Raw genomic sequence first — 18,954 nt, 5'->3', positions numbered from 1 at the left:
ATTCACCTCGACACTTACAAAATCCTTAAAATAGTTGCTCAGGCTTTTTCTTTTTCCTGAGATCTTACCACAAAGTGAAACTCAGCAGAACAGTTTATTTCCCAAGCGCGTTGCTGCAGGAGAAAGTTAACTGGTTCCTGCTCTCCCTTTTCCTTCGCTGTGTGTTTTCTGTGCGTGCGGTTGCAGCGGGCTGGAAGCCTTGCTACGCCTCGCGAGCGCGGGATGCTTCGCTTCGCCGGCGCGACGGAGCCTGCGTCGCGCTGAACGCCCTTGGGCCTGCCTTGCGCCGCTTTGGCGCGCCGGGGCTCGGCTAGGGTATGGCGGAGTAGTCGCTACGTTCGGTGATACAGGGTGCCCACCCCAAATATAGCTAACTTGGTGCCAGAGTATTCTAGCTGTTGCTGAATGCTGCGTATTGCTCCGAGGTAAGAGCAGCACTCTGCTTGCAGCAGCTTTCTGCGCCCTCGCTGTCCCGGCTGATTGGGAATGAGATCTCGGGACGTTCCCCCCGGTTAACTCCGGAGGCTCTGCCCGTGCTAAGATAAAACACACGAGTGTGAGATACGGCAGTCAGCGGTTTGGATGAACGGCGACTGAGGCCGTTTATAAGTAGCTATGCTGACGTGAGTCTCTCCCAACAAATCGTTGAAACACCTTTGGAAAGCGTGTCGTGCACATAATTAAATACCTGTTTTGCTAACTCTTAATTAAATTAGTGCAAAGTGAGGATGGCAGCGCAAATTAATTTAGTTGCAAACGGCTTTTCTCTCAGTGGGCTGAAGGGAGGCTTTCCAAAGGCTTTGTACCGGCTGCCCTCGCAAGTGCGCAGGTGAACTCCAGGGCCGGCTGACACAGGGTTGTGACGCTGATGGAAATGACATCCTCGCTGTGCTGTGTATGCTGGGTATCAGCTCGCTCTTTATTATTTGTTATTTTGTTTTGTTTTGTAAAAACAAGAGGAAGGCCGGCAAAAAGGCAGCCTCTTTGGGAAGGTAGTATAGCTACTTTTTGGCTTTAACCTGAGACATACTTGCTAGCAAGCACAGTCAATTCAGAAAGGTGAATGAAAAGGAATTGGTATAACAAAAGGTATTTCTATGTCTCCCCTTGATTTTTGCTTTTGCAGCTTGATCTCTCTCACTCAGTTGGTGCCTGTGTTTCTCCCCCTTGGATACAACTTTTCTGTAGTGGCTCATCCTCTTTAAAGAAAGTTTAAAAGGGATGAATATTTAAAGATGTCTCCTTCTAGATGTTCTTTTGGTGTGACCTCTTTCCTAACCTTGTGTATTCTTTTTTTCTTCTGCCTTTTCCACCTTTTTCTCCCTACAGCTTAAACTCTTTGTCTCTCCCTTTCCACCTTGCTCAGGATCAACTTGGAGCACAGGTTGCGTTTGGTGTGCAAGGGCAGGTGAGGTGTCAACCCCAATGATCTCGGATCTGGGGCTTCTGTTGTTGCTTCCTGCAGACCCTGCTGGGCACCGGAAGCATTTAAAAGATCATCTTCCAAAAATGCTAGGTGTTGCTTTAGCAGTTCTCCTTTCAGTAAGAATAAATGCACATACGATTGAGGAAAGCTACTGGGCACTAGAACATGGAGTCTGGCTAATCCTGCCAGCTCTCGATGATTTCAGGAACAGCTTTTCCTACCTGACCTTTCCTTGAAGAGGAAGAAACCAACCTCATTCATGAGGCAGGATTGCTGGTACTGAGGCTGTGACTAAAGGGACCCTCTGAGAGCTGGCCCGAATGGAGCGGGCTCCAGGCTCTGGGCAGACCCACGCACGTCTCCTAAAGCCAGACTGGCTGAACCGGGCTGCTCGAGGCTGCTGGTGCCCCCGGCGAGGGGGCACGTTGGCATGGACAGGGACCTTGGGGCTGGTGTCGCAGGCTCAGCAGAGACCAGGCCTCAGTGATGGCCTAGTCCTGGGCGAGCCATGGGATCCTGCAGGAGGGCCCCGGGTTCAGAGGGGTGTCTGGCTGAGGACACAAGAGTCCCCCGTTGCTCCTGGTGCAGGTGCCCCCCGAGGCTTCACGGGGTGCCTCTCCTCCAGGCCTCGTCAGGATGACGTGCATGCAGAACACGAAGCCAGTTGTGTCTGTGATCAGTGGCCTCAAATGCTCCTGGCTTCCTGTCCAGCGCCAACGCTGAGCAGCGTCCAGCTCTTGTGATCGGAGCGAGTGCTTTCACCGGGGGGTTTTGTGTTCATCTGCTGAGAACGGGGTCTGTTTTGCAGGAAACTTCTTTACACCTGCCCCAGTCTCCCGGTTTGCTCCTCCTTTGCCGCTCGCACTGGAGCTGCCCTTCCTTCCCCGGCACCCTTGGTGCGTGCTGCGGCTGGGGGGAGGACGCAGGGTCCGAGACCCGTCGGAAACGCCAGGTAGCATGTGGTGGAGAGCTCGTGGAGGGAAGGATAAAATGCAGCTCTGAAAAGACTCAAGTTCAGTGGGTTATTATTTGTACTTCTCCTTTTTCAGCTGTTCATTTCAGGGTTTATAAAGCGGTCCTGAGAGCGCCGGCCTGCACGCAGGGCTGCAGCGAAGCACCTCGCCAGCCCGGGCAGAGCCTCTCCGCCGCCCTTGGTTGCGGCGGGGCAGAGCGGCGCTCCGGGCAGCGCTGGCCCACGCGGGCCTGCGCGTTCTGCCGCTCCGCAGCGCGGAGCTGTGGTTCCCCGTGCTGCGCCGGGCGATTTGGGCGTCTTCAGGCCACGGAGATCGCGAGCGGCTTTTGGAGGTGGTTGAGATGGCACCGGCTCGCGCTGCAGCAGGGGAAGGCAGGGAAGCCTGGACGAGGGAGGTGCCAGGCCCGGAGGGTTTGCGGAGCCGCTGTTGCCGACGTTGTGCTCAGCCTGCTCTCTGGTGGCAGCTGCTGTAGCAGAGATGACCTTTGCTAAAATGTGAAGCATTTGGTTTGGCTTGGCTAGTTGTGGTTGCTCAGTTCGTACAGCTGCAGTTCACAGCGTTGCCATCAGCTCGGCTGCTCCTGCTTCACTCCCTTACCCTCTGCGAAATTCCCACGTTAAAAATCAAATTGCAGCAGCTTCAGGAAGAGAACTGCCAGCCAAACCTGCTTTGCCTGTGCGGGTTCTCCAGTGGCTGGTAAAGACTGAACTCTATTGCCTGTTTCTTTCAGATCAGGAAGACTAGTAGGAAGGCAGGTAGAAGAGGCATCTCCTGGCCCAAAACATGGAAAAACTAAACATCTTTGAGCTCTTCAGTGAAATTTGGTTAAAATCAGCCAGCAGGTTCCAAAAACATTGCCAGGATTGAGACACCACCAGGCACTTAAAAAGACCACTTGGATTTCCTCGGCTGGGCTAGGGATGGCGGCACGCAGAGCGCGCAGGAGCGCTCCGGTGGAAGTGGGGCCCCCGCTGCTGTCCTCTGCCCCCCGTGCGTCGGTGGAGGCAAGATGCTCTGCATTTCGATCCGCTGGTGGCAGCGTGCAGGCTGTTTGCCCAGCTTTTCTGGCGCAAGGCTGTTGCGAGGAAGGAAGCCCCCTGTAAGTCCTTTGAAGGACGCAGGCGAGCCGCGCTCGTCGCGTGCCCGGGAGAGGGGCTGTGACGAGTGCTTCTGCTTCTCAGTCCTGCAAACACCCAGGGGGCCGGTCCGCTCTGTCACAGGGCTGGTGGGTTTTGCCATCTTTAGCTAGAAAAAGGAAGTTTTCTTCTAACAACGCCTGAGGGATGTGACAGCCATACACGAGCTTTCTTTGTGCTGGGGAGGTCTTCAGACCTGACGTGCCCATGCAGTAGAGGTGCAGCTGTGGCAACTCGGTGTATATCGGGGATGGAGCTGGCTGATAAAGCCATCGCGTTGTGCTAAACCTAATCAGGCAGCTTTGAGACTTCTGAGCAAGCAGGCACCTTCTGTTTTAATCCAGTTTCCATCTCTTTGATGCTGGAGGTAGGACGTCTGTTTTGCATTTTGTATAACCCTATAGTTGCATTTTTCATGGCTAGTGAAGTACTCGTTTTGCTTAGGAGTGTGGCATGTGCTGTGTCTTTGAATCCCAGCATTTATGAGAGGGAAAACCTGTGAAAAATAAAGGCAATTTAAGCAGATTCAGAGTTCTTTTTTTTCTAGTGTGAATTGCTTTGGCCTGGATGAGATGAGTCTTAGTAGTGGCAACCATTGTTGTGAATCCCACAAATAGAGGTTAAATGTTGACAGCAAATGAGCCAGGGATTATAATTTTAAAAAGACGAGAATTCTTTCTTTGTGCATGGTGAAATTAAAGAATAAAATGCCATGGTGTAATGCACCTGTCAGTATTAGATGTAAATAAGAGACAGTATGTATGCAGTGAGAGACGTTTGGATTGGGTGTATTTCTCTGAGCCTGGCAGCAGTGTCTTATATTCCGTAGCAGCAGAGGGTTTTGTTCAGCTGGTACTGATGCTCTTTTAGAAAGCCTTTACCTCGCTGCTTCCTGAGGTCTAACGTGGCACAGAACAGCTTCAATAGGCACCAGCTGCTCCATGGGCCCTGTCTTTTCAGAGCATCACTTGCTTTTCTCCGCTCCCAATTAAAATGTGTGTTAAACTTAGCTTTTGTTTGAAGCAGCCAGCGTAATGGTATTTAATGTAAAAGGAATGTGCTCCTCACCTTTCCCTCTTTCTTTTGTCCCAGGGTCAGCATTCTTCAGGGGAGGACATGGAAATCTCTGACGACGAGACGAATCCTGCGCCCATCACCAGTGCAGAATGTGCCAAAACCATTGTGGTGAACTCCTCCGTCAGCAACACGGCTGTGATGGCTCCGTCGATCCCCATGCCCCCGCCAGGATTTCCCCCCCTGCCGCCTCCGCCACCTCCACAGCCAGGCTTCCCGATGCCTCCGCCGCTGCCTCCACCACCCCCGCCCACGCACCCCGCCGTCACCGTCCCTCCACCTCCTCTACCTGCACCCCCCGGGGTCCCTCCGCCTCACATCTTGCCTCCACTTCCTCCGTTCCACCCCGGCATGTTCCCCGTCATGCAAGTGGATATGATAAGTGTCCTGGGTAACCAGTGGGGTGGCATGCCGATGTCCTTCCAGATGCAAACTCAGATGCTGAGTCGCATGATGCAGGGACAAAACACGTACCAGTATCCGCCTTTCATGGGGGGCCGGATGCAGTTTTTGAATCTTCCACCCTACCGCCCCTTCTCAATGGGAGCAGCGCTTGGTCGTGGACAGCAGTGGCCACCGCTGCCCAAGTTTGACCCCTCGGTTCCACCGCCGGGTTATGAGCCGAAGAAGGAGGATCCCCACAAAGCTACTGTGGATGGAGTCCTCCTGGTCATAGTGAAGGAACTAAAGGCAATCATGAAAAGGGACCTGAACCGGAAGATGGTTGAAGTGGTAGCGTTTCGGGCGTTTGATGACTGGTGGGACAAGAAGGAACGTCTGGCAAAGGTAGGCTTTCGTTTACTCGGTGCCTCTGGGTGCAGGGGAGAACTGACTGTGGCCAGGGCATGGGTAAGCAGGGCTCTAAAACTGAATTAAGCCCTCTCCTCCAGTGTTAGAGTAATTAAAATAGAAGCAAAAAATAAAGCCATAGAATAGCTTTGCTATGAGGAACCTCATTGCTTGAGGCTGCTAAAATTACCTGGGAGGCACATATGTCGTTGACCCACAGGTGTTGGTTGGAAAACTCTTTTTGACTCGCGACAGGTGTAACAGGCCATAGTGGGAGGCACCAGGCCTATGTAAGTGGACTCTACCTGAGTAAATCGGTGGTATTTATTATCTCTTAGGAAAAGCTGTCCTTTTGTAAGCCTTCCCCCGGCCTCACCACTTCCCCAGAGCCCTGCTCCGGGAGCAGGCTGCAGGGACTCCCAAGTCAGCCCAGTCGGAGCTGGCAGGTTCCGGCTGCGTTTGGCAGGAGTTTCTCGCCTGGGGCTGGTCTCCGTGCCGGAGAGCGGTGGCAGGAGTGTGCTGGAAGCAGCAGCCCGCAGGCCGTAAGTACATGCCGAATACTGTCGCTGCAGGCACCCACTTCGAGACAGGTTAGCACCTGTGTATGAAACCCGGCCTATTTCTCTGGTGTATTTTGTGTGGCCTTGCGTATCCAGGCACTTCCCGCGGCTGTTACCGCCAGAGCAGACACGGCCTGGGAATTTGATTTGCTTCTTCCTATTCAGCAAAGAGAGGCCCCCACAGTCCTGTCAGCTGAGCTGGGTACGAGGAGCTATGGTAGTGATTCTAGTGAATTAAAAGATTAAACTACGTTAACACGGAGATGACCTGATTTACCAGTTTACTGGGACTGTCTCATTGAACTGTTGTGTACAGTGTGTGCAACAGAGGTGCCCTGCGCGGAGCAGCCTCTGAGTGTGTGCTTGGAGCTGTAGCTCCTCGCTCAGCAGTTACTGGTGCTGTCCTAATGGTCCCAGGACCTCCTTCGCTTTACTGTTACCCCATGGCGCTGGTTTAAGTGTGGAAGAAGCACTTTGTTCTCAATGTAGTCCCTCCGTTTTGGGGTGGATTTCCTCGTCATGCCCCCCAGCTTTGGAGCCCTCCTCGGGGCAGTCCCTTTTTCTGCCAGGGACTGAGCACGTCTCGCACCTTGGTTGCTCGCTTCCCGGGTGCTCGCTCGTCGCAAGGGTCTTGCAGAGCACATTTGCTCTCCGTGCCCCGTCGCTGGAGCTGATCTACGTGTCTGCTCCGCTCGTCTCCGGCTGCGGGGCACGCGGTGGTATGGCCCTGCGCGTGGGTCCCGGCCGTCGCGGCAGCAGGCTGCCCTGGCGGGGAGCAGGATGCACCTGGCCATGCTTGGGCAGGATCCAGGATGGGGAATGAGCAAACCCTCTCCAGGGAAAATCTGCGAACGAGCTGCTGTTCAGCCTGTTTCAGAGGCCTCTAATGTCGTTAAAGAGGCGTCTCTGAGGAGCGGCAGGGCTGCAGCTGATCCTGCCCCCGGGCAGCATCGAGGACTGAGTGACCGGCTGAGTTTCCTCCTCGCGGAGCTGGTGCTGTATTTGCACGCTTTCCGTGCCGGTGGGGCTGCCTGTGCGCTCTCGTTAAAGCTGAACGCCAGCGAGCAGGAGTCGTGAGGCAGGGATAGCTGCTCCGCAAGGCAGAGCTAGGAGAGCATGCTTAAAGCGCTTACGCCTGGGAGAATCCTCCCCGCTGCGCTCCGTTTGGGAAAGCGTCCAAGAGTTCGGGAGGGCTGCTGTCCTTAGATCCTAAAAGCCCACAATTATCCCCCGCCCCTCATCTCCTTTCCTCCCTTAGTGCAGCAACTTCTGAAATTCGAAGTGTTCGATAGCTTTAGGTGATGAGGGGCACTGCTGGCTTGCTCTGGCAAGGGGGTTGCGGTAGGAAGTGACCGTGGCTCACGAAGCCGACACGCAAGGGCTGCTGAGGCCGAAGGGGAAGTGGAACTTTGGCTTTGAGAAGCCAAAGTCAGGTGTTGAGGGGGTGTTTGAAGCCCCGCGCTGAAATTGCGCGCCTCGCCACTTCGCGGGCCGAGCTCCGGGGCTGCTTCCGTGCTTCCGCCCTCCTCCCGCCTGCGCCGTGCGTGTGCGCGGCAGCGGCGAGCGCACAGGCTGTGCGCTGGCCGGTCCGCGAGGGCTTCCAGGCACGGGTTAGGGAATAGCTTTGCGTGAGCTGTCTTGTCACTTCTCAGCCAATTTAAAGTGGACCTTAGCCAGTGAACAGCTCCGGGCTCTAACACAGGATGAATTTGTCTCTACAAAGAAAAGCTAGCATTATAGAAAGGTTAGTGCAGACCTCAAAATGACTGCTGCACTGAGTTGTTTTAAAAAACAAGCCACGGATACGTTTTCTGTTTCAGATAGCAGTTTTCAGAGCTGGTATCTTCACCACATGCTGTTGTAAGCCAGTCGCGTGTTAACTCTCGTGCCTGGGAGAGCTCCCTGGCTTTCCAGAGACATGGGTAATGTTGCTCCTGAGCAGCTGTTTTATGACACAGTGTAATCTGCTCTGGTCTGGAGCTGCCTGGCGTGACATGCAGTGAGAAACCGAGTCCCTCTCCTGACTAACGCTCGAGGCTTGCGCCTTCTCCCAGCGAACGTGTGCCGACAGAAACGGAGGCCCCCCGCTTCCAGGGCAGCGAGGGAAACGCAGGCAGCAAGTCGCTGCAAAAGCAGCCGCCTCAGCACCCAAGAAACGGTTTTAAACCAGACGGCGTAGTGAAGAAGCAGAAGCAAGTTGAGGCAGGTCTTCAGTGGCTGCTCGGCTTTTTATACGCGGTGCTGTGGTTGGATTTAGCACGTTCCTCCCTCCGCTGGAATTCGCAGCCCGCTTTGGTAAGGGAGGCTGACTGCTTCCCAGCCCGTTGCCACAGTCCGTGCTACAGGTTATATTGGAGGTGAGCAGCCTAATTGAAAATAAAAAATTGCTGCATGGGAAAACATTTGTGCTTTCTGGCCAGGAACAAATGCCAGAACCATTGCTGCTCCTGGCACCGTCTCGGGAAGCCTGGGCTGGACCGTGCGCTGGTCTCAGGCCCTCCTTCCTGCTAGGGCGGGCTGCTGCACGGTGCTGTGGCAGGACCGGGCTTCTGCTCACTGTCCTAAGTTGTCTGCTTTTGCCCAGGAGGGACAGAATAACACGTGCCAGTGGCGACCTCTCGGAGTAGACAGCAGAACTGGTCTCCAATTTGACCCCTGCAGTTTTGTGTAAAACTCCAACTTCTGGGATCCGAGGGGTACCCTCAGTAGCAGACATCTCCAGGAGTGGCTTAGTCCGCTGTGCTGATGTACGTGCGTTTAATGCCTTGGAGAAAGCTGAATACCTGCTATTTGCCAGTTTCTCCTTGTGTTTGTAATGAAAGCAGCTGGTTTATTCCAGCAAAGCAATGCAAAGGAAGCCTTAATAACAGAAACTGCAAGTGGCTGCAAAGGAAAACGAAATATGAGTGTGTGACTTTAGCTGAACCGTCCCTTTGCTGGTGCCCTTCCGAAGGCGCGAGGATGAGCTGTCTGGCCCCTTGGTGCCGCTGCAGCTGGAGGTTGGTTCCCTGTAATCGCGCACCTCCAGGCTCTGGGTTGGGAATGCACACAAACGACCCCCCAAAACAGGCCCTGCATCCTTATTTTCTCCTTCCTAATGGATTTAATTGGAGGTGCCCATATGATTCTTCCTTACTAATAGCAATAAAATAACTGATATTATTTTCAGAGGTTTGGAAGGATAAATAAGGCAACATATGTGCTTGTTTAACATCTTTTTTTTGTCTTTGGAAAGAAGTGCGGCAGATTTGTAGGGGAGAGATAGTATCTTTTAATATCTCTTATCCTGGGACCATCAGCTGCAGCAGCAGCCTGCCTGTTATTTCACAGGAGAGAGCAAGGCTCGCCCGTGGCAGCGTGCGAGCTCCACCGTACGCCAGCGCCTGCGGTAGGTGCGCCGCTCGTTGGCTGGGGCCGCGCGGGGCTGCTCGCGCCCTGGCCTCCCCAAGCCCGACAGCACGGAGCCCTGCGGCATGTTTTCCTTGACTGCCCTACAAAGTTCAAGTTTTAACAGGGCAGTAAGTATTATCTGCCCTGTGCTTCTGGCAGCCCCATAACTGTCACAGCACACAAGGCGACAACATGCCTGTCACCTCCCAGCCCTCAATTTCTTCCTTTTCTCTCTGTTTTTTGACTGCTGTTTTTGCTAGTGGTAAAGAGCAGGCAAAGAGCAGGAAGGTGCAAGAGCAAACGCGATATCCTAGGCCAGGCGTGATGGGAAATGCGTGGGGTGAACGCTACGGAGGAGCTTACTGCTCGGGAAGGTAGCGCGTCACACGGCCCCTGTTCGTCTGAGCTCGGGGAAAACTCCCTGCTCCCGAATCGAGTGATGGCGTGAGTGTGAGTGCTGGAGGAGGACGCGCTAAGCCGCCTGCCAGGAATAGCCAGCCATCCCTGGCCATGGATTCTCAGCTTGATATTCCCGTTAGTCTTGTTCCTTATTAGCAGGAGTGCTGAGCTGATGCTTCCTATTCAGTGATTACTCTCGGCTTCAGCAAATTAGCTCTGTTAATGTCTGTAAAAGGAACCGACTTTTAGACCGTGTGCCACCGCTGGCTGATTAGAGTAGATGTTACCTCCGATGCCCTCTGCTCGAGGGCTGCGTGGCGCGTGCTGCCTCCCGGGAGGCCGGCGGCTCCCGCCTGCACGGGTTTCCGTTCCTTCTCTTGCTTCGCCCCTCGGCTCGGGTGAAAGGGGGTTCAGAGCAGGCGTGAGGCTGTGGCTTTCGTTACCGTCTTGTACTCCACAGCCGTTTTGCCCAAGTATTTTGCCTTTCCTCTGTTACCCACAGTGGGAGTCTTTGGACAGTTTTTGTGGACTTGGATTGCGATCACTAAGTGAACACGTTGGCATATGTGATTTTGACTCTGTTGTATTATGCCTTACATTAAAAAGAAAAAAAAGTGTCCCTAACTAGAGGGTCTAAAGTTGCTTTCAGTTGTGTGGGTTGGCAGATGAAGGCAAATATCACAGTTCTGGGCTAACTTGCCTGAAGTATGTTTGGGTAGCTCTGTAGGAGATGCACGTGTGGCTCTATTTCTCATGTAGTTGATCGGGCAAGAAGGGTTCCTGCAGTGTTTGGGAGCCCAGAGGGAGCTGCGTATGAGGACGGCGGTGCGCGCAGCTCCGGGTGTTCCCTCCAGAGCTCAGGGAGCCTGGGCAGTAGCTGCTCCCCAGCACTATGCAGTTTCTGGACAGCAGAATATGTTTGCTCGGACTGTCACACCCTGGTTTCGTGTCTGCACCTTTTCTTCCCTTTTTCTCTCTCCCTTTTTCCTCCTTGGTTCCTACCACGAGTGTTGAATTCTTGGCTGTCTTGAAGGTGGTCGCTGTGGTCACCTCACAAGGTGCTAGGGACATCTGAAATGTGCCATAGGGTTTGTGGGGCTGCTTATTCCCTTCCCTTGGAAGTACTTTTGCCTTTGTCAAGCTACAGGCGAATGAAATGGAGAGCATGTTCTGAAACAGGCGGTGGAGAAAGCAAGAGCATGATCTGCTCTGATACCTCATAACGCAATGGCTGCAGGTGCAAGATGCCTTGGTGTCCTGTGCCAAGCCACTGTTCTAGAGTCCCAGCAGGTTTGGTTTCCAGCAGTTTTAGTGCCTTGGGCAGGAAAATGGCTCCTTAAAATGCAAAAGGGGAAAGCTTCTCAGAGATGGAAGGGCCTCGTTACCAAGAAGAACTTTTGCACATCCCCTTTTAAACTGCACGTGGTCATGTGGTGCATCTGAAAATGCTTTTGCCTTCAGAGAAGCTGATGCCTGGGTGGAGGAGCAGTATTGCACAAACCACAACTATCTGAGCTTTTTCCAAAGTTTGTTATTCCTCAGGAGGCTTTTCCTCTTTTAAGCGTGTTTTCTCAATTGCAGGCGTCCCTCACTCCAGTGAAGTCTGGAGGAGAACTGGAGGAGAAGCCGAAGCCAAAGGATCGGATCACATCTTGTCTCTTGGAGAACTGGAACAAAGGAGAAGGCCTGGGATATGAAGGAATCGGTTTGGGCATTGGGTTACGAGGGGCTATCCGGTTGCCATCCTTCAAGGTAAAAATGAAGATATCGCTTAAATACTAGCATTCTCTACAGGAGCAACAAGAGGACGTTGGGCATTTGCCTGTGTTAGGACACTGTTTCAGTGTGGTTTTAAATACATGTTATGCTAGTAATATTTTACACTCTTGTTTCTCTGTTTCTCTGCATAGAACTGTGTTTAAACAAAGCTTATTTGGAGCTGAGTTTACAATTAATAATAGGCCTATAACATTGCTAAATCTCTGGATTTTGAGGCTTGACTGTCTTGTATACGTTAGAGTCTTGCAGATTGACAGCTGAGTCTTATCTGGAAGTTTGGTTTAAAGGGTTCTCTGCCCCATGCAAGTTCACAAAATCAGACTTGCAATCCTAGGAGGAGTCATTTTTTAAAAAAAACCATTTGTGCTTCCTGCCAAGAAGTGGAAGCATAAAAAAAAGATCTTTTTTTTAAAAAAGGGGGGAGGAGGGAGGACAAGATTCTGCAGTCTTGATTTAGAACTCAGCTTGCTTTGGGGGTTCTTTAAGATGCCATAGTTGTCATTTGGTTCTGTTTCTATTTTCCTACATTTCAGACACATGGGTTTGTCAAGAGTTTTCTATGTCATCTTCAAAGTACCTGGTGATGGTATACACCATGCTGGTGCTGAGAGTGTTTTGATGCAAATTGAAAGGGTAGAATTTCTTTCACCGTGGAATTTTGTTTGCAAGCAAATAAAGGATTCAAGAGCTGTGGGGAAGTAGTCTTTGATTTCTGGGTGCAAGTCACTCTGGCAAAGTAAAACAGTAGCCATTTGCTTAAGAAGTTGTTTTCTGCTATTTTTAAACTCTTTTAGAAATGCTAATTGTGTCTTTTGTTCAGGTGAAAAGAAAGGAGCCACCTGAAGCTGCCTCAGCAGGAGATCAGAAGAGAATCCGGCCTTCTACTTCTGTTGATGATGAAGATGAAGGTTTGCAAAGCACATTTGTTTGAAACACAAGAGCAGATGCAAACCACATGCAAGCTGAATTCTTTTAAACTTCACAGGAGCGTGCTCGCGTGCAGTTAGACACAGAGTGAAGGATCTGAGCCAAAACCCTGCCTCTCACAAAACTCCGATCAGCTGGGAGATGTCTCCTCTGGATTCTGTTATCTTAAATTCACTGGCGGGAAATTTAAGACACGCATTTTATGAATAACTCGTAATTTAGTTCTGCTGATGCAGAGCTGGTCATCCAGCAGAGGGAGCTCAGATTAGTTCATGGACCATGTTCCAGAGCTGTGCTTGTAAGTCACCAAGTACATTGTGGGAGAGAGCAAGTGAGAGGCATGACCTGCATTTGATTAAAATATACATATATATGTGTATATACACACATATATGTCAGAAAAATCCGTTTGAAGATATTGTGACATTTTTTCCTGCAAACAGGGAAAAACTCTACTTCAAGCCTTCAAGATTTAAGCCTTGAATACTCTTTATTTAAGATAAGCTATTTCAAGTTAATTGAACCACAGACTTGATCCAGATTAACAACCGGTTTTGAAGCCAAAGTACAGAAGCAGGGTTTTGTAAATTATTTGAGTAGAAGAAAAATGCGTTCAATATAAAAATTTTAGAACTAAGTTTAACTAAGTATCTTTCTTATAACTAAATGCACAAATCCGTTCTTCAAAGAGTAAGCCAAACCCAAAGCTGTTGAAGTATTCATAGCCGTTAATGCATCCCTGGTTAGGGAAAGGAAGGAGCGCAGGGAGTTTCCAAATACGAATTGTGTACTCTTCCTTATGTCTCTGATTCATGAGGAAGCACACCTCCACTGGTGCAATATATCCCTATACTGCATAGGTCACCTTCTGCGTGCCAGTCTGAACCCCTTGTCCCCAAATACGCCCTTCTCAAGGATGACACTGCAGGCAGGGCTAAGCGAGACAACCCTTTGGCAAGGCCTTTCCTTGCTTAGCTGTTCTGATCTGTGTGGTGCTATGTCTACTGGCTGCTTTGCCCACGTTGTCAGCTTTGGCCTCTTGCCTTTTGCCATCCTTGCGGCTTTCAACACCTTGTGCCCAGTCTCATCCTCACTTGCACTGTAAAATTAGCAGGTGCCTGTTAGCTTGGGGACTCTCTCACCACAGGGGCATATTGCACCCAGCCTCAGTCCTCCCACAGAAAAAGTCTGTGTGATGCAGTCAACTCTTTGCCTCACTTGCAAGGTATGTGAGGGCTATTTCCTTCTTGTTTTTGCTCACCAGAGTCGGAAAGGGACAGAGATGCTTCCGATGTGACATCTGGCCTGTCAAAGAAGGATGCAGAAGCAGTGGGGCTGAGACGGCGACCAGCACGGCCTCTGGAGCTGGACAGTGAGGGGGAGGAGGGAGATGAGACATCGGGTAAAGAGGAGGAATCCTCCTCAGAGAAGGAAGAAGAGCAGGAGGAAGAGGGAGGCTTGGTGAAAGCAGCGCCTGGCAAGGTGTGTTGGTTTTATTGTTCTGTTTTGAATGCTGTCTGTCATTAAACATGGTGGGTCCAGTAACTCTGGCTCTTTGTGAAAGAGTTTAATTTTGCCCTTTGTGAAAGATGAGCCCTGAGAGAATAATCCTGGCAGGATTATTGACCCAGCAGGTTCTCGAGTCAGCGTCCCTGGGAGTCGCTGGTGTTTACTGCAGCGACAGTCAGGTCTCAGAAAGGGCCAGACACTGTTCACATTCAGCGGTGCTTTCTTGCAAAGGAGGAAGAGGAGGATGAGGATGAAGAGGAGGATGAGGATGAAGAGGAGGATGAAGAGGAAGATGAGGATGAAGAGGATGATGAGGAAACAGGAATAGAAACAAGTGACAAGGAAGAAGAACAGGACTCTGAGGAGGGTAAGCAGTTTCTGGGGAATCAGCAAGTGTATAGCTTTCACCTCAGGTACGGTGTTCTTTTTGTACTTTCTGTGAGCCGATTTTTATCTTTGCATCCTCTTTCAGTGAAGAGCTGTTTTATACAAGGTAACTGAAAACCTTCTGTCATCACCCAGTTTGTGGGTCCCCCTGTAATAGCTCTTCAGCCTCTGGGTAATTTTAGCCCAACTTGATGGGGATAGAGGTCTCAAAGCCAGCTAAAGTCCTGCCTGTTTCATGAAATGTGTGTGGCTGAGAAGAGAAGGGCCCAGGTTTCAAATGGGTAATTTAGTCTCAGATGACTTTTCCATCCTGTCGAACAATTGCTGCTCTGGAATGTAGCAGCTTTCACATTTTAAAGCTGTCTGAGAATGCAACAGAAACTCTCAGTATAACTCCATTAAAGAGGCAATCCACTAGGAGACCCATATCGGCAGGGTGCCAGGCAGTGCTAGTTCTGCTGCTCAGGGAACTGCCTGTTGTATGACAACTATTGTGAGCATCCAAATACTTGGTTTATATTTCTCTGCAAAAATAAATAAAATAGGAGAAAACTTCTTCAAAGCCATATGTTCTGCTGTGGAGCCTGTTGCAGCATGGAAATGATATTTGTTCCTGTAGCAGGTCCTGATTGTTTAATGAGGTCAGAAAGGGGAACTAATGATAACTTGTTCTTCTTGCAGAAGATGTAGCAAGTCCCTCATCTTCCAAGGCTGAAGTTGAATCATCTGACGAAAGTGAGGACTCCTCTGAATTTGAGTCGAGCTCTGACTCGGATGATGAAGAGGAGGAGGAGGATGAAGATGAGGAGGAGGAGGAGGAAGAAGAGGAGGAGGAAGAGTTGGCTCAAGATCAAGATAGAGAAGCCATAGTTGCTGAGACAGAGCATGAACCTGCCAGTCATGAACTCCCTGATGAAGAGAGGGAGACCATTTTGGAGCTATATCCTGTGGACGACTTCATGGATGCAACGGGCTTGGGACTTGCAGAGCCAGCTTTGGTAGAAAAAGATGAAGGCATGGAAGAAGTCAAGGCAGGGGAAAGTGAATGTGGTGAAGTCCCAGAGGAATCTATTGCTGCTGAAACACTCCTGGTTATAGAAAGAGACCAGGAGAGAAAACTTGCACTGTCTCCCATCTGTGGGCCAGGTATGATCTTCCATTTGGTTTGTCATTTTATCCTCAGGTTTCCAAGTACAGCATTCTCACAACATCTTTTATATATTTTTGATATTTACCTTGTCCGTTCCTTTTCTCTCTTCCTCCAGTCCCAGCTTTGTGCTAGAGGTTAACCTAGCATAGAGAAAGAAGTCTGTGCTGAACGTTTTTTACCTTAGTAAGGAGTTCCACGCAGGCCTTCTGCTACTAAAAATACTGTGGTTATTTTATCCAGTTTAATTAGTGTCCTGCAGGAACTGAACAGTTGTCATCATCTGAGGGTGAGTGACTGGCTGATAGTGTGGCTGAAGCTCAATATAGAAAAGCCAAGGCTGCTAAAACAGTACAGGAATCTGTGCTGAATGAGTCAGTACTGACTGTTGTCAATTTTGGTACCAAAGACAATTCGTGGCTGGGAAGCTGTATAGTGCAAGGGAGTGGAGTCTCAGAATGTGTCATGTTCCTGTAGTATTGTGTCGTTTTCAAGTTAGTCCTCTTAACTGGATGATATCCCCTGATTTTCTGGGAAAAGGAAATTGTCTTCCTTAAATTCAGAGTTGTATCTATCCCATGAAGACATCCTCAAGGAAATTGGAAAGCTGTTCCTAGAGGAGTAAGATGCATAAAGTTTGACAAATACTGCATTCAGGGAAGGCTGATAAGTTAAAAACTGGAACCAACAAGGAGAGCATGTCCGTTGTGACCTGATGAGCCTTGGGCAGGGCTGGTGTCCTAGGGCTGCTGATCAGGGCCCAACGCAGTGCTTTGACTCCTGGAGAGCTGGAGATCCAGTCCCAGGCCAAGCTATCACTCCTAGGCTGTCATAAAATCTAAAAGACTTACAGAGGCAAAATGTTCAGTCAGGCAGAGCGAAGAAAGATCTGTTTTGCCCTCTGGAGCGGGTTGGTGTACAGGAGAATAGTAGTCTGGGGAGAGCTGCATTTGGGCACCTTGACAAGTGGAATGAGCTTTAGAGGTGAACTGTGGGAACAGGTTCAAGCTGCCTAGTCTGCTCATACTGGAGTTAAGCAAGTCTAACCCTTCTCCAGTTCACTCAGCACAGATAGAGAGCACTTCCCCTCCAGATGTCCCACTTGAAAATGTTATTTTGAGCTGCCTGCGAAAATTCAATGTTGATTCCTTTTGGCCCTGGCCTTAAGGAGGTAAATAAACTCCAGACAAATGAGACTGCTGCAGAGAGAGCAGCATATAAATTGCCTCATTGATACCACCCAAGTGTCTCCTCATTCATTACAAGGGCTTCCCCTTTTCCTTAGTGTCATGTTCAAGAGCGTCACACTTCTCCCTTCCCTACTCCCCTCTGTGGAGAGCTGAGAGGGTGTTTCTTCACCCTGCAATTAGTTTACCTTCCCCCATTATGAAGCTGAGAGCTTGGGGCTCTGACAGCTCTCCTTTGAAAACCCTCGGCCCACAATCCCCCACTAATGCTTTTTATGGTTGTAAAAAAGATGGTCAGAAACAGAAAGCAGGCTGTAAGCAGAAAACCTTCATTCTGGCTTGTGTAGTAGCTAATCCTCAAATTAATAGTTTTTGTTTCTTTTTGGTTTTTTTTTTTGTTTTTGTTTTTTTTTTTTATGGTCCATTAGGGATGTCTGTGGAAGCGTCTAATTACTCCACACTCTGTGCCTCCAAAATGTAAAGCATTGGAGTTTTTAAAGCCTCCCAGTGGAATCGAGCTGTTCTGTAATTGCAGTTTCTTAAACATGCCTTTGTTGGGAAGTGGTGAGTAACTGAGTGGAAGCAAAGCTCCCAATTCTCTTCTGTTTTCCCCCTTCCAGTGGAAGAGTCTGAACCAGTTACCATGCTGGAGCCAGATGTACAGGAAGGTCTGAAGCCTGAATCTCAAGATGAGGAGGCGGCGCTCTGTCTCTCAACTCCAATGGGAGTCTTTGGAGAACCTCTACCCAATAAAAGCAGCTTCTTTAGCAAGTCTGATGACAGCAGCTTAGAAGCACGTGTTAAAGCAAAACTGCCCTCTGCAGCAGAGGAAGAAGACCGGCTGCCTCGGACACCTGGGCGGGAGGTGGTGGTCCATTCAGAAACTGATACTCTTCTGCTTCCAGCCCAAAAGGTGCCATCCTCCGTGCTCCCGTCAACTCCTGGTAAAGAGGAATCTTTAGTCCCTCCAGAAAAGTTCCCTGAACAGTTAATGGTGACCAAAACGCCTGTGGAAGAGGAGATTCCTCGGACTCCTGGGCGAGACATTTTGGCCAAGTCTTCACACCCCCTTGCAAAGTCACAGAGTACGGACACTGTTCCAGCCACCCCTGGAAGCGATGCTCCGCTTACAGGAAGCAGCTTGACCCTCAGTTCCCCTCAAGTCCCAGGGAGCCCCTTTTCCTACCCATCCCAATCTCCTGGCATTAACAGTGGCATTCCTCGGACTCCTGGGAGAGATTTCAATTTCACGCCTACTTTCCCAGAGGCTGGTGCTACCATTCCTTGCCTTCTGTCTGGCAAGAAACAGTCAGAGGATGAGCTAGATGAGAAACCCTTTAAAGAGCCTCTTGGTGCTTCCCTTATGGTCAGCATGAACAGTGTTCCTTCCCCTATCCCTTTTGCCAGCCCCCCACAAGCAGATTTCCACACAGACATGGGCCTGCCACCTGATGAGCCAATACCTGTAGCAGCCCTGCCCTGCATGCCCAGAGATGGAAGAATGCCCATTGAGGAATGCAAGGCAGAAGTAAAATCTGTTTTGCTCTCACCGGAAGCACCCATGGGTGCTTCTATTCTTCCTCCCCCACCACCACCTTCTGTCCTTCCCAAAAGGAGGCCAGGTCGGCCAAAACGGTCACCACCTTCTGTCCTCTCGCTGGATGTCTACACGGGCAAAACCATAGAACCTCCACCTGTCCCAGTGGCCTTGGTGGAAAGTGCTGTGAGCAAAGAGCTGTTAAGTGGACATCCTGATGCTTTCTATGGACTGAAAGACCCTGAAGCTGTCACCCTGGATTTCAGGAATGATGGTTTCCACGAGAAAATAGCAGCTGAGACGGTCACAGAGAAACTGCCATTTAAGGAACTGGAGAACCAGTGGAATGAAGACTTCAAAGAAGAAGAAGCTCATGTGAAACCTAAAAGACAGTGGCGAAGGCAGAAGAAAACACCTGAGGACGTCCCAGTGATTCCTTCCCCTGAGTATTCCCCACCCCGGCCTCAGTTCAGACCGCGCTCCGAGTTTGAGGAGATGACCATTTTGTATGATATTTGGAACGGAGGCATTGATGAGGAAGATATCAAATTCATGTGTATCACATATGACCGCTTGTTACAGCAAGACAATGGTATGGACTGGCTCAACGACACCCTCTGGGTATTCCATCCTTATATCCTTTCTCACCGGCGTTCTGTGTTACGCACAGGGCATAGCCCAAGTGGGGACACACTAGATGGTCACTGAGTAGGACTTACCTTACAGAAAACTA

At 50.4% G+C, this 18,954-nt stretch overlaps 1 protein-coding gene across 3 annotated transcripts in view; it reads left to right on the top strand.

Annotated features, from left to right (window-relative positions):
* The window catches only part of SETD1B (SET domain containing 1B, histone lysine methyltransferase), a 55,217-nt gene that overhangs the window by 26,105 nt on the left and 10,158 nt on the right, over nucleotides 1–18,954 (top strand). For all 3 annotated transcript variants that reach the window (XR_009960173.1, XR_009960174.1, XM_062590151.1), the window contains exons 7-13: nucleotides 4,629–5,396; nucleotides 11,330–11,500; nucleotides 12,348–12,435; nucleotides 13,719–13,936; nucleotides 14,195–14,330; nucleotides 15,032–15,496; nucleotides 17,305–18,855. Coding sequence is in view for 1 of the 3 variants with exons in the window: in XM_062590151.1 (XP_062446135.1) it covers nucleotides 4,629–5,396; nucleotides 11,330–11,500; nucleotides 12,348–12,435; nucleotides 13,719–13,936; nucleotides 14,195–14,330; nucleotides 15,032–15,496; nucleotides 17,305–18,855 (3,397 nt within the window). In the remaining 2 variants the exon portion in view is untranslated. The remainder of the gene's footprint in view (nucleotides 1–4,628; nucleotides 5,397–11,329; nucleotides 11,501–12,347; nucleotides 12,436–13,718; nucleotides 13,937–14,194; nucleotides 14,331–15,031; nucleotides 15,497–17,304; nucleotides 18,856–18,954) is intronic.

Source organism: Rhea pennata, chromosome 17 (genome assembly GCF_028389875.1).
Source record: "Rhea pennata isolate bPtePen1 chromosome 17, bPtePen1.pri, whole genome shotgun sequence".
In the NCBI taxonomy this organism is placed as follows: Eukaryota; Metazoa; Chordata; class Aves; order Rheiformes; family Rheidae; genus Rhea; species Rhea pennata.
Note: the sequence above shows the minus strand (reverse complement) of the source record. Positions and strands in the feature narration are given on the sequence as shown.